This window comes from Aplidium turbinatum, chromosome 1 (genome assembly GCF_918807975.1).
Source record: "Aplidium turbinatum chromosome 1, kaAplTurb1.1, whole genome shotgun sequence".
Classification (NCBI taxonomy): Eukaryota; Metazoa; Chordata; class Ascidiacea; order Aplousobranchia; family Polyclinidae; genus Aplidium; species Aplidium turbinatum.
The window spans coordinates 15,174,388-15,186,259 of record NC_137472.1 but is presented as its reverse complement, the minus strand read 5'-3'; the positions used below and the strand labels follow the sequence as shown (position 1 = coordinate 15,186,259).

The 11,872-nt window shown below is 34.8% G+C and overlaps 1 protein-coding gene across 1 annotated transcript; it reads right to left on the bottom strand.

Annotated features, from left to right (window-relative positions):
* Positions 1–382: 382 nt before the first annotated feature.
* On the bottom strand, positions 383–9,572 carry LOC145778486 (uncharacterized). The gene is made up of 9 exons (XM_082589975.1): positions 9,131–9,572; positions 8,636–8,735; positions 7,559–7,619; positions 5,339–5,474; positions 5,041–5,152; positions 3,776–3,867; positions 2,791–2,883; positions 2,419–2,635; positions 383–1,794 (listed from the first exon to the last, which is right to left on the bottom strand). The coding sequence occupies exons 1-9, from the start codon at positions 9,535–9,537 to the stop codon at positions 1,633–1,635; spliced, it is 1,380 nt and encodes a 459-aa protein (XP_082446101.1). The 5' UTR covers positions 9,538–9,572; the 3' UTR covers positions 383–1,632.
* Positions 9,573–11,872: the final 2,300 nt, after the last annotated feature.

Below are 11,872 nucleotides of genomic sequence, written 5' to 3'. Positions count from 1 at the left end.
GGGGTGTGCATTGTGCAACTTATCATACTGCCGGACCAAATATTTTAATCTGGATTAAACCGCGGGCCAAGCTTGCATTTCTCATAGAATATATTTTGCATTTCTCTATCATGAAAACAAGCAATTTAGTTTATTCTTAGACAGCTACAACTCTAGGCCTGACCTAGAAGTCTTTAATAAGCATTGACTCATTTAACCAAGAACACCATCAATCTGTTTTCTTCATCAATGCACTTGTAATCTAACAGGCGTAATAACTTCTCAAATTAAATAAATTCTAACTCTTCCTTGTGCTAATTTCTAGGAGACAAACCTGACCGATTTTGTACCATGAAGAAATTTAGTCACTGGCAATCTTGAATAATTTATCCGTGTTGGGCAAGTATCAGCGGGAATGTATCAAAGTGTGCAATTTTAAGTACAAAATACCAAAGAAAGTAAATTTAAAAGAAGTCAGTAACTTTATAAGCAAATGATTAGTTTTGCAGCTATAACAGAAATACTTACACTGATGATGAGATGAGTGTCAACCAATCCGAAGATTTAAGTGAGAAAACCAATCATACACTAAGGTCGTGGCAAAGAGGTTGACAAATCGCTGAATAGAAATTTAAAATCAATATTTTCATATTTGGATATTTTCATATTTTATTTAATGTTTGGACATTTGTTAAAGTCGACCTTGCAACATTCTTCATGAGCTTAAACTGGAATAAAACTCTTGCAATTTTGCACAACTTTTACTGGAAAAGCCACTTCACTAATTGTAAAATTTTGAGAAAAGATTTATTCAAAAAAATAATAATAATAAACTGCGCCATTTTGTTTTCATAACCTGTGAACACAAAATGGCAACTCAAGAAAATATTCCTGTAGCCTACAGTAATATGTCAAGGACATACAGTTTTAACCTACATTAGTTTTGAGAAAGGTGAATCAATATACTGTAAAGGCAATCATATAAACAAATTGTAAAAGAAAGCTAATATAAACAACCAAATACATGCTAGTCTAATACATTGATGTCTACTGTCCAGCATCATGCGACCACTACAAATAAAAGTTCAAAAAGTCGAGAATATTTAACAAACGGAATAACTTTCCAGCATACAAATGAGCAATCCACTGCATGTAAATTGATTAAACACAAAAGAATGTTGTACAAAATACTTTGAACTTTGACATAAACCATTTCATGGATAGGCTACACCTTAGAATTCAGTTGGTCAGACAGTAATACTGAGTATATTAATAATTGAAGACCTACGTCAAAAAACTATTTAACACCAAAATGCGACTTTTGAGAAAAAAACAATTTAAACTTTTTTCAAAGTTGTTAAATCTATTATTTCTATGCAAACACCAGCGTGTGTTAATGCGAAATTAAGTCATTTTTTTAAATCAAATTTTGTGCCGGAATAGGCATAAACCATTATAAAACATATTTTCGGGGATAACTTAATTTGTACAAATTATGACGTAAATATTTTCTAGACTCAGATCTTCAATTGGTAACTTGTGTTCAGCTGGTCGTAGTTCACACACAGTCAATTTTATTGCATAACTCAAAGTCAATTTGTTTGGATTGGTAGCGGCTTGGAATGTTAGCTGCAACAAGCACATGTGCTACTGTCAGCAACTTCGAAATATGTCATGCTTCTTGGTAGGATTGTAGATGACTCTGTCTGTCCCAGCAATCCAAAACTCTTTGCACATTCTCTTCTTGTGAAAGAAGGTTCTGGAGCGTTTTTCTGCAGTTATTTTGTACGCTGGGATCATTACGACGAAATGCTCCTTTGAAGAAAACATAAAAGCAAAATTAATTTTTATAGCCTGCTGCACAATAGACATTCACGTAGATTGATTAGCATATTATTTTGGAATCTCAAATCAACCCTAATACTTTGCGATTTACAAATTAAGGCTTGAAAACTCGAATAGTGAATGAAAATCAGTTTTTTTTTTTATCCAATTCAGGAAACAAAGTTCAAAATTATTCTGCATATTTTTGGGACAAAACTTTTTCAAATGTCGATCGATGTAGAACAAATATTTCCACGCAGTTTTGCTTTTGTTGATAAAGGAAGTGACACGCGAAAGCTTTAAAGATCTTTACAAAACAGCGCATTGCAGTAAAAACATGTATTGAGTAATTATTTGTTATGGTTATGTTTATTCACTTGTTTTCGTATCACGCTGTCACAAGAAGTGATGCTATGCTTTACAACAAGCCGGTTAGAAGCTGCCTCCACTTTCTCACTGACTGATACACAAAGACTACACAAAGTCTCACAAAGTCTCAAAAGACTACAAAAAGTCTCACTGATACACAAAGACTCTTGAAGATCTTAAACAAAACAACGCATTGCAAGAAAAACATGTATTGAGTAATGATTTATTATGATTATATTTATTTACTTGTTTTCGTATCACTCCATCACAAGCACTGATATTATGCATTTCAATAAATTCTTTAGAAGCTGCCTTCATTCTCTCACTGAGGCACTCTGTGACATCGAATGGGGTTAATGTGCCGTTTCTTATAACGTTTTGGCACACAGGGAGTCCATGACATTGCTTAAGATGGCTTTCAGAGATAGGCGAATCGGTGAAGAAATCACTTGAAACGGTTTCGCTGCAAACAAAATATTCTTGTAGTTAGTGCTAAGTTGCTTACCAAAAAAAACATTTTGTTGTTATTCTTGTTGAAAGTGTAGGCTTATTGAGTCGCTGACTGAGCATTAGTTTTTTATCCTATTATTTTTACGTGTGTCAAAAAACACAAGTTACCTTCTCACTGTAATCTGTTCGAATGTAAGCATTTTCCCGCTTTCAGAACAACTTTTGCAAGATGCTTTGCAGTCTCCATAACAAAAATCACAACTGAAACAAATACAAAAACGTACCGATTATATATTGAACAGCTTCGCAACGATTGATTAATTGTGAGGGTCTTTACCTTCGGACTGAAAAAGTTTCTTTGCAAGTTTAATTCTGGTAGTTTTGCATACTTGGAAATGCTTTGAACTACTGACGGGATTAAGTTACCGAGATGGTCAGAGAAAATTCCAATTGATTGATTGATTGATTGAATCTTTATCCTCGGACTGGGAAAGCTTTTTGCAGAGCTTAATCCTGGCAGTTTCGCATACTTGTAGAGGCTTTGAATCACTGACGCAGGCCCGGTCACCGAGATTGACAGAGTGAAGTTTCCGATTGTTGAAGTCTTGTTGCCAGGGAACTATTCCATCCATTAGATGCCGCTGAATGGAGAGCAGTCCTTAACGTGCGTTGCTCAAGCGCACACCCCGAGAGTCGAACCAGCGCCGCTTGATCTTGAATTGTTGAAGAGTTGTTGTTTCTGAATTTCTCCATCCACTAAGTGATGCTGAATAGAAAGCAGTTATTGGAATGTGTCGGGATACCAGGAAAACCGAACCAGCTTTTCCTGATCTTATGCGTTGCTCAAACGGATACCCGGAGAACCGAACCAGCGTTTTCAGATCTTGTGATCAAGTCGTTCACTTTACTCGAGCCATCTGGACGACGATCATTCTTCATGAAACTTTCATGGATTTATGCGAAATATTTTGTTTGTATAGTTTTTAATCAATTTTTTTATGCGTGTTTTTTCATAGGTTTTGTTATATTTTGGAAAGATGCTGCAGAAAAAGCATTTAAGAAGTTCAACCATAACACCAATATTTTGACCTTTAAATTTGTCTCCAGTGAAAACGGAGTTAAACATAAAGTAAATACTATGACGTAAGCTCACTTTCTTTCTCCCATTCCTCCACAGCAGGAACACACTGCAGATCGATTGATTGATTCACTTTCCTCTTTGTATTCTCCATTGACAAACTTTGTCTGAAGTGAGATAATCAGAAAATTAAAAACAAGTCGGTTTTTATAAAAAATTACCGCCAGAAACAAAAGGCAAAATTGAAATTTATAATATTGTTCAATATTCAGTTCAAAACAACTTTAACTGAATCAGAAACAACTCATCTAAAATCAGGGTTGGAAGTAACGACTAGTTGTCACTATTCGATAGTGTTATTCGTTTCTTTCTGAATATCGAATGCTTGTTCCCATTCCTTTTAAAAATAAATATCCAATGCGCGTTATTCACTGCTTTTTATGCAAGCGACGAAATCATTCTTTGCTTTTAACTAATCGATATTTAGGAAAATTGCTGAATCATTTTTTATTCTTCACTTACCTCGTCGTCAAAACTAATTTACGAGATTTTATTTTTCGGATTACTATCCGACTTTGTCCACTTCCCGTTAACAGTATTGCCAACCTTGCGATTTCCCGCAAGTTTGGGCTTGTTTTTTTTCGAATTTGCGTATTTTTTTGAGTTTGCGGATTGCTTGTCTTTTGGCCAGTCAAATTTTTTTTATCTTATTTTTAGTAATTGCTATTCATTGCTTTATTTTAAGTATTGATAGCGGAATGTCATTGCTTTTTTGGGCACTATCGAATAGTGAAATAGTCATTGCTTTTTGACTAACGACTTCCAACCCTATCTAAAATAGTTTATAAAACTATACAATTTGCTTAAAAATGAAAAAAAAGTGTTTTTTCGAATTTGTATTTCATAGGGGTAGGTCTTTGAAACTTAATAACGAAATGAAGCTTATGGGTGTTGCATTATGAAAAGTGATTGCATATTGTTATTTGATTTTATGTGGGTGTCAGTTTATACCATTAGACAAGAATTGGTGTTCATGTTTAAGATGGATGTTGTGAGGATTAGGGTATTAGTGATTTTTCGCTGATTTCAAATTCTGCATTAGCAAAATGCGGTTTAGTCGTTCCATTGTAGATGTTTAAAAATTCCTAATTGATGGACTGAGTTTTGTGATCTGCTTGTGCAAATTCGTTTGTAAAGATTTATTTTTTCGAGTTGTCCAAATCTATCTGCAAACATGAATACACCTTTTTGGGTTTGTAGCTTTAATCTGTATGAAAATAATTTATTAGATCCAAATAAAATCTGCAATAATTATTCCTACTTTCTAAATTTTGACTTACCACTGTTCTTCTGTCAGTTTTGGTGACACGCCCATTCCCATGACAACTGTAGCAGTGGTGCCTTCCTTTGCCAGAACATCGTCTGCACTTTGTTTTCCCTCTTCCGGAGCATCTAAAACATTACAGTCTTGAAAACGTCTTTACACTGAATTGAAAAATTGTCACGTTCTAGATAGAAGACGTCATTCAGTACACAAACGCAGCTGACAAATTCAAAGATTTTTGCAACAGCTTTTCATGACAAAGGTTATGGTTAATCTCCCACCTCCTTCTTATATGGATAATATAATTAGCTTACGTTGTGCAGGTAATAACTTTCTCCGTTCCAAGAACTCGAAATGATTTCGGTTTTCCATTTTTGGGTACGGAAACTTGCAGCCTCCATTTTGGCCGCAATGGGCGTTCATTCTTGTTTGCACTGTCAACTTCTCCACCTAGTGATGAATAAAAGTTACTCATAGGTTTCAGAAAGATTTTTTGCTGCCAACGTTTCATCAATTTGAAGGAGATAATGCTGGAGATATTTTAGAATTTAGGTTCATCTCGTTTCCCAATAATTCTTAAGCCTTCAACACTCAATGATGTATACCAGGGCTTTCCAAACTGGAGATCGCGACCTCTGGCGGGGTAGCGTAACGAATTTCAGGGGTCGCAGAGAGTGTGCCAATTTTACTCAAAGTACTGCATATTAACACTTCTGTGCAAGTTATTAACTGTAACCAAACAAGTTGAGAGTAACGCACCCAGTACGCGTATTTTCGCAAATTGGTGTGGTAAAACGGAATCGGCATTCAAAACCCTTTTATTACAATGTGAAGTACTGTAAGATGGCTTTCAAAAGTTGAAGCTCAAAAGGTTATTAGTGTTTAGAATTGAAGTCGCGATTTTTCTAACGAAAAAAATGCAGACTTTGCCCACCATTTTCGCAATGACATCTGGTTATTGAAATTAAGCTATTTATCAGATTTTCTTAAAAAACTGAACTAATTTAATTTGTCCCTCCATAGAGAAAACATCTATGTTTTTACATTTGTTTTACATTGAAATCTAAAATTAAAGCGTTCTTCAACATATTAAACGTCTGGAAACAAGAAGTTGAAAATGATTTATTTGAAATGTTCTCATTTACTGAAAAGTTTTTAGTTAACAATGATGTGAAATCAAATGTTATTAGGCCTTTGGTTATTAAACGTTTGTCAAATCTTTTGACAGTTTGAGAAATATTTTTTTCCAGAATTGTACAATACCAAATTATATTGAATTCAAAACTTATTTGCAACGCAAAAGCAAAGTAGCTAACCTACCCAGCACTTCTCTCAGGAAGATATTACTGATCTATCTTCTGACTTGAAGTTTAATTTTGTGGAAATTTATAAATTTTATGCAAAAAACCTTCGCACTTTTTGGCTTAACGTTAGAGCGGAATATCTACCATGACCTGATTCAGCTTTAGGCCTAACCGCACTCCTGTCGTTTGTTTTGACGTATTTGTCTTGAAAATTTCCAGCAGAGAAAACTGAGGCAAATGTTGGGTAGCCTACTTGTTGAGAGGATCGTCTCACTAATGACGCAATTACAAAGATCAGTTAAAGTCTCCCTCGACCCAGCAAACATTGATCTAGAATAGTGGGAACAACTTGCTAGTGATAAGTCAATCTGGAAGAAGAGAACGAGGGAAGGCACAAAATTTTTCGAAAAAAACAAAACAGGGTACTACAAAAGGTTCAAAAAAAATAAAACATTAGAAAAAAGCTAATATAACCACGTTCCCAACTCTCCATACAATGTGACTTTTGGCCACGTCTTTTCCAACGTAGAGTAGGCCTCCAAAGCCACATCCGACTGGGAATAAAACCAATGCTCGGACACGAGCTGAAGCCTACGATGACAATTTGTGCGAGTCAGCGTTTTTAACGTTGATGAACAGACACCATCAAAACTAAGTAACATTGAAACCGCCTTGGGACCAGCATTAGCCAATTGAGCCACGGCTGGACTTGTTTTGTAGCAAAAAACGGTCGCATCCATCACACTCACATCCATCCGAATAAATGTGTTTGGTTCTTTGTTTTGTTTCCAGTAGGCTGCGTGTAAACTATAAAGTAACAGTCATTGAGTACCGTTAGCTTGTTTCAAGTTTTCATTGGAAAACCTTTTCATCAATATCACAAATGTAGGCTATATTTTGCACTATTTATCATTTTAACCGTGAAGGGTTGCGAAAAGTTCTAGGAGATTAAAAGGGGTCGCGAGCAAAAAAGTTTGGGAAGCCCTGATGTATACCACCTCACTATTTCACGGAATTTTTTTTTTTTAAAGATTGCAGAAGACCTTCAGTTATAGCCTACACTTATCGATTGGTAACACAAAACCAAGCGGTTTAATTGTAGCCTACTTTTGGGTAAACGCCATGATAAACAGTGGCCAATTGAAGTTACGCTACCAATCCAATTCAAGTTTGTAAGGTAGGCTACTTGTGACATCCGGTGAAAAAGCAAGAAAGTTTTGTATAACTTACCTTTGAACGGTAACTCTGCGATTGTTTTATCTCTAAGTTCTTGCAATGTTCTGATGAAATACTGTAAAAACAACGCAAATGAATATTTACTTTTTACAATAGCCTAAATAGTGCCTGCAGAGAAACAGATGAGAACATGTTCTTGTTTGTAGGAAGTGTCGTCAGTGTTTGCTTCTCAATTAATACCCATGTCAAACTAAACACTTATGAACTTCTGTGATGCCGAAAATCAGTTGTTTTTCACATAACTCAAGTTGAATACAGGAAAACAGCCATTTTTAAAATCTGCCTTGTCAAGAAAGCGAAATAAGTGAAATAATGGTTGACCCTATAACCTTCATGCAACAAAAACTGTTTGCATTGTCTACACTACTAATATAACTTATTAGAATAATATTTCAAAAACGAAGTAACGGCTAGATATTCGATGTTTCCATACAGAACAGAAACAATGAGGGTTATCTCCGCCAACCCAACAGCGGATTTTTTAAGCGACCAAGGGTTTTCAAAGGATTTTTTAAGATAATCATCTAATTAATAAATCGATGACACAATTGTGCAAAGCTCAACTATGGAACAGCAGCAATTCTAATCTGCGGATTAAGTATATGACTTGAATAAAAAAAAATTTTGCGTAATAAGCCGTTTTATCTGCCAATTTTGTTAATCGCAAATGATCCAGTGTTGGTGCATTCCTTCCGTAAAGACTTCAAATGACAAGAATTTAAACTTAGAAGAATTTAAACTCAGTTATAACCTATAGCGTAGGTTATATCTGGTTTAATGATGGTCACAATCAGGGCTGTGGTGTCAGAGGGATTTTGACAAGTCGGTTATCAACCGAGCAGTCGGAGTCGTATATATTTTGCTCAATTTCACAGCTCTGTAAGGGCTGTAGAGTAGGAGAGGTTTTCACAAGTTCAAATTCGGAGTTGGTCAGTTATAAACGAAGAGTCGGAGTCGCATATTCTTTGCCGACTTCACAGGTCTGGTCACAATACTCATTAGACAATAACTAGTCCAAGACTTTTAAAATGGTTAGTTTTGGCAATTGGAGTTTTATGAAAAGGTACTTACATGCCAGATGGGTAAAGGCATGATGTTCAATAATTTGTATGTTCTTCCGAGAACCTCCCTGGTAATTGTAATGGCTTCTTCTTCAAAAAGTATTGGCATTCTGATGGAGAAAGAAAATTCATTGAAAGTAAAAATTAATGCAATACGGGTGCTTGACTTTTCAAAAAAATGTCACAATAAAAGCACCTCCTAATTTATTGTTCGATTGTTGCAGTAACTTACGACGGAAAAGATTTAAAATAAATAAAAAAATAAAAAAATTTGGTCCAGTCACAATTTCACAAAAAATAGCTAAAAGCTTTTCTTTACCTTCAGTAAAGTACAGTATACTGCAAAATATAATTTAATAAACATTAAATCTTAGATGTATGGCACTTTTGGTTGTTCTAGGTAACTACAATGCAGGTTATGCAATGTCTTACTTTTTAATCAGTGCTTATTTTAAGAATAGACTTATTCAATTTGAGACAGTCGCGGCTTAATTACTTTACTTACAGCATGTTCCTGGCAAACGCATCTTCTTTATCTGATAATCCGTAACTAGACGTGGAAGCTTGGTCATGAATTCTAGGACACCAGTATCGAATACCATCATCTGTGCTAACGTGGTACCACTCTTGGAGTTGGTTGTTTATTTGCAACTCAGTGCATAAACTTTGATCCTGCAGTGAACTTGAGGTGTTTTGGGTAAATGAATTTCTCGAGCTGTTGTGTGCTCCACATTTGTAAGTCTGTTCCCGGTGACTTTGTCTTTTTTGTTTTTGTTTTTGATAAGGAAGAGTGTGAGATCTTTCTGGTGATAGATTGTCCTCCAAGCTATAAGGTGGTGGTGGTGGATCACGCCACGAAGAAGAAGAAGAGTTCTCTCTTCTCAATGAAGAGGAGGGATATTCTTTTGGCATTTCAACAGACACTTTTTCAATCTAGTGCAACGGTAGTAGGTCTACAATAAAAAATTTTGATGAAAATAATTGATGTTTTTTTGATATTTCTCTCTACGTAGCACATACAGTACTGCACACTGCACAACTCTATAGTGTGAAGATTAAAAATTAAAATAAACTGAACTGAATGTAGTATTAATTTTTGCTTCAAATCTTATTATTTGAGTGGTCATTGTTGCAAACATTTTGTTTCACCCATAGACATAAATACCACTCCAAAATCTTAAGCTGAAATCTCTGTGATCTACTATTTGCACGGTAAGAGTTTAGAGCCAATTTTCTGAATTTCTTCTCATAAGATCTAACAAATGAAATACCAAAACTAGCAATTGACACTTAAAAATGCAAATTGAATTTAAAACATCTTGCTGCAAGAAATTTTGTATTACCATGACTCCAAGGAAGCTTGTTGTTTAGCAAATGAATTAGTGTTAGTGAATAGTTTGTTAATTTATAATAGTTCGTTAGTGAATAGGCCTCATGCAAGTTCCACAAACTTTTGTAGATTCAGCCTAGGCACAAATTATTGATTTCTGGTCCTGTTATGTTGTTTAGTTATTTTCTTCTTTAATGATTTATATTTGTTAACTAAAGATATTGTTTTTTATATTATTTTATAAAAGCTCGTCTATCCAAGCCTCAGCATTACAGGCCTCGACAAATATGTTCGCTAAATAATTCATGAAAATTTATCTGTACTGCTCTATTCACAGTAGGCTATATGCCACCACAGTATGGCACAAACCTTAACCTTTACCTTTTTTACAGTATGCCGTATGTCAGGGCAACCAACATTGATGCGCTGCAAGTTCAAATACCAGTAAGATATTTTTGTACATATTGGTACATTAATTATTGATTTCATTTTCGAGCTTCAATACGTATTATTGCTATCATTTCAACTCTTGAATATTGGACAATGCTTAAGTCGCTTGTAAATAGTTTTGTGACGAATTATCATTTGGCATGAAATTATGAGTGGGTCCAACAGCAAAAAGTATCATGCGTATAAATTGGACAAATTTTATATTTTAGAAATTTTTTGTTCGATTATTCATTTCTCCCTAAATCCTTATTCCTTGCTTTTCCAGCAAAGCAGGTCTTTCATAGTCGCAAATTTGTTTGTAAACATATCACTTGTTTAACCACGTGAGCTGCACACTGTTTTACGGCATATCCAAGTGCACAAAAAGCTACATATTACATATTTATTGTTTTGATACAACCTAACCTAACCATTACAATTTTTCTATACAATTTTCTGAAACAAAACTGTTAATAACCTTGCTATGCCTGGGGCTGGTGACTGGTTTGATAAATACGAACAAATAAGCTTTGCTCCTGTAAACTACAACGTGTAAAGCAATCTGGGTTGAAAAGAGTTTTCGAAGAACACTGAATTGCTTCCAAGAGTCTTCGGATAATATTCGTTACTGGTATTTTGCAATTTTATAGATTCCATTTCCATAGCTCAGTTTTCCGTCTATTGTTTTGAACTAGACGGAAGAAAAGAAAGACGGTGTTCATTACACTCAAGTCACTTTTGTTGTTGGTTCCTCTGCCTCTTTTACCTTTGGTGTCGTTTTCATAACAACAACCAAACAATTTTTATCAGCATTTCAAACCAAGACAGCAAGTCAGTCGTCTTTTACATTGATTCAACGCTTGCAGAGGTAGAATCAATGTAAAAAACAATTGATTTACTGTTCTAGCTTTAAAGCATTAACATTGAGGCTCAGCTCAAGGCCGAGTAGTTTCGCTTTCGGCTCTGGTGCTAGATAGATCTGAAATCGATTCCAGGTCGGGTCAAAACGAAGACTTTAAAAACGATACCTATTGTGTTCTATCTTGCATAACACAGTGAAGATAAGTCAGGTAAAAATGTGATAAAATTGTAACCCTGATATAAAATTAAAAAATGGGCTTTGTCGATAAAAGACGAGTTATTGTAGAGCGACAATAAATAAAACATTACAGTTTTGATATCGAAACTGAGTGCATTTGTTTCTTTTAAACTTTCTTCATAACATAAAGTTAACTTCCAACATGAACTGATTAAGTCCAACATCCAATGGTTGACTTCTAACATCCAATACGAGTGATTTCCTTCTTTTCCCAAACCAAAGCGAACTGGGTTAGGGTTAGTATATTACTGTACAGTGTATACTGACAACAAAATATCTTCTTTTGTTTTTTTAAATTTAAAAGCTAAAAATTAATAATAGCCCAAGTCCAAAACTTAAATTTCTGAACCAATATGTAAAAGACACAAAAGAAGATGAAAAGTTTATCA

Excerpts from the sequence above, each read along its gene's own strand:
- LOC145778486 (XM_082589975.1), bottom strand. The coding sequence starts at position 9,537 with ATGCCAAAAGAATATCCCTCCTCTTCATTGAGAAGAGAGAACTCTTCT. Across the intron at positions 7,620-8,635 it reads TGCCTTTACCCATCTGGCAT|TATTTCATCAGAACATTGCA; the intron begins GTAAGTACCTTT and ends TTGTTTTTACAG. Across the intron at positions 5,475-7,558 it reads CGCAGAGTTACCGTTCAAAG|GTGGAGAAGTTGACAGTGCA; the intron begins GTAAGTTATACA and ends ATTCATCACTAG.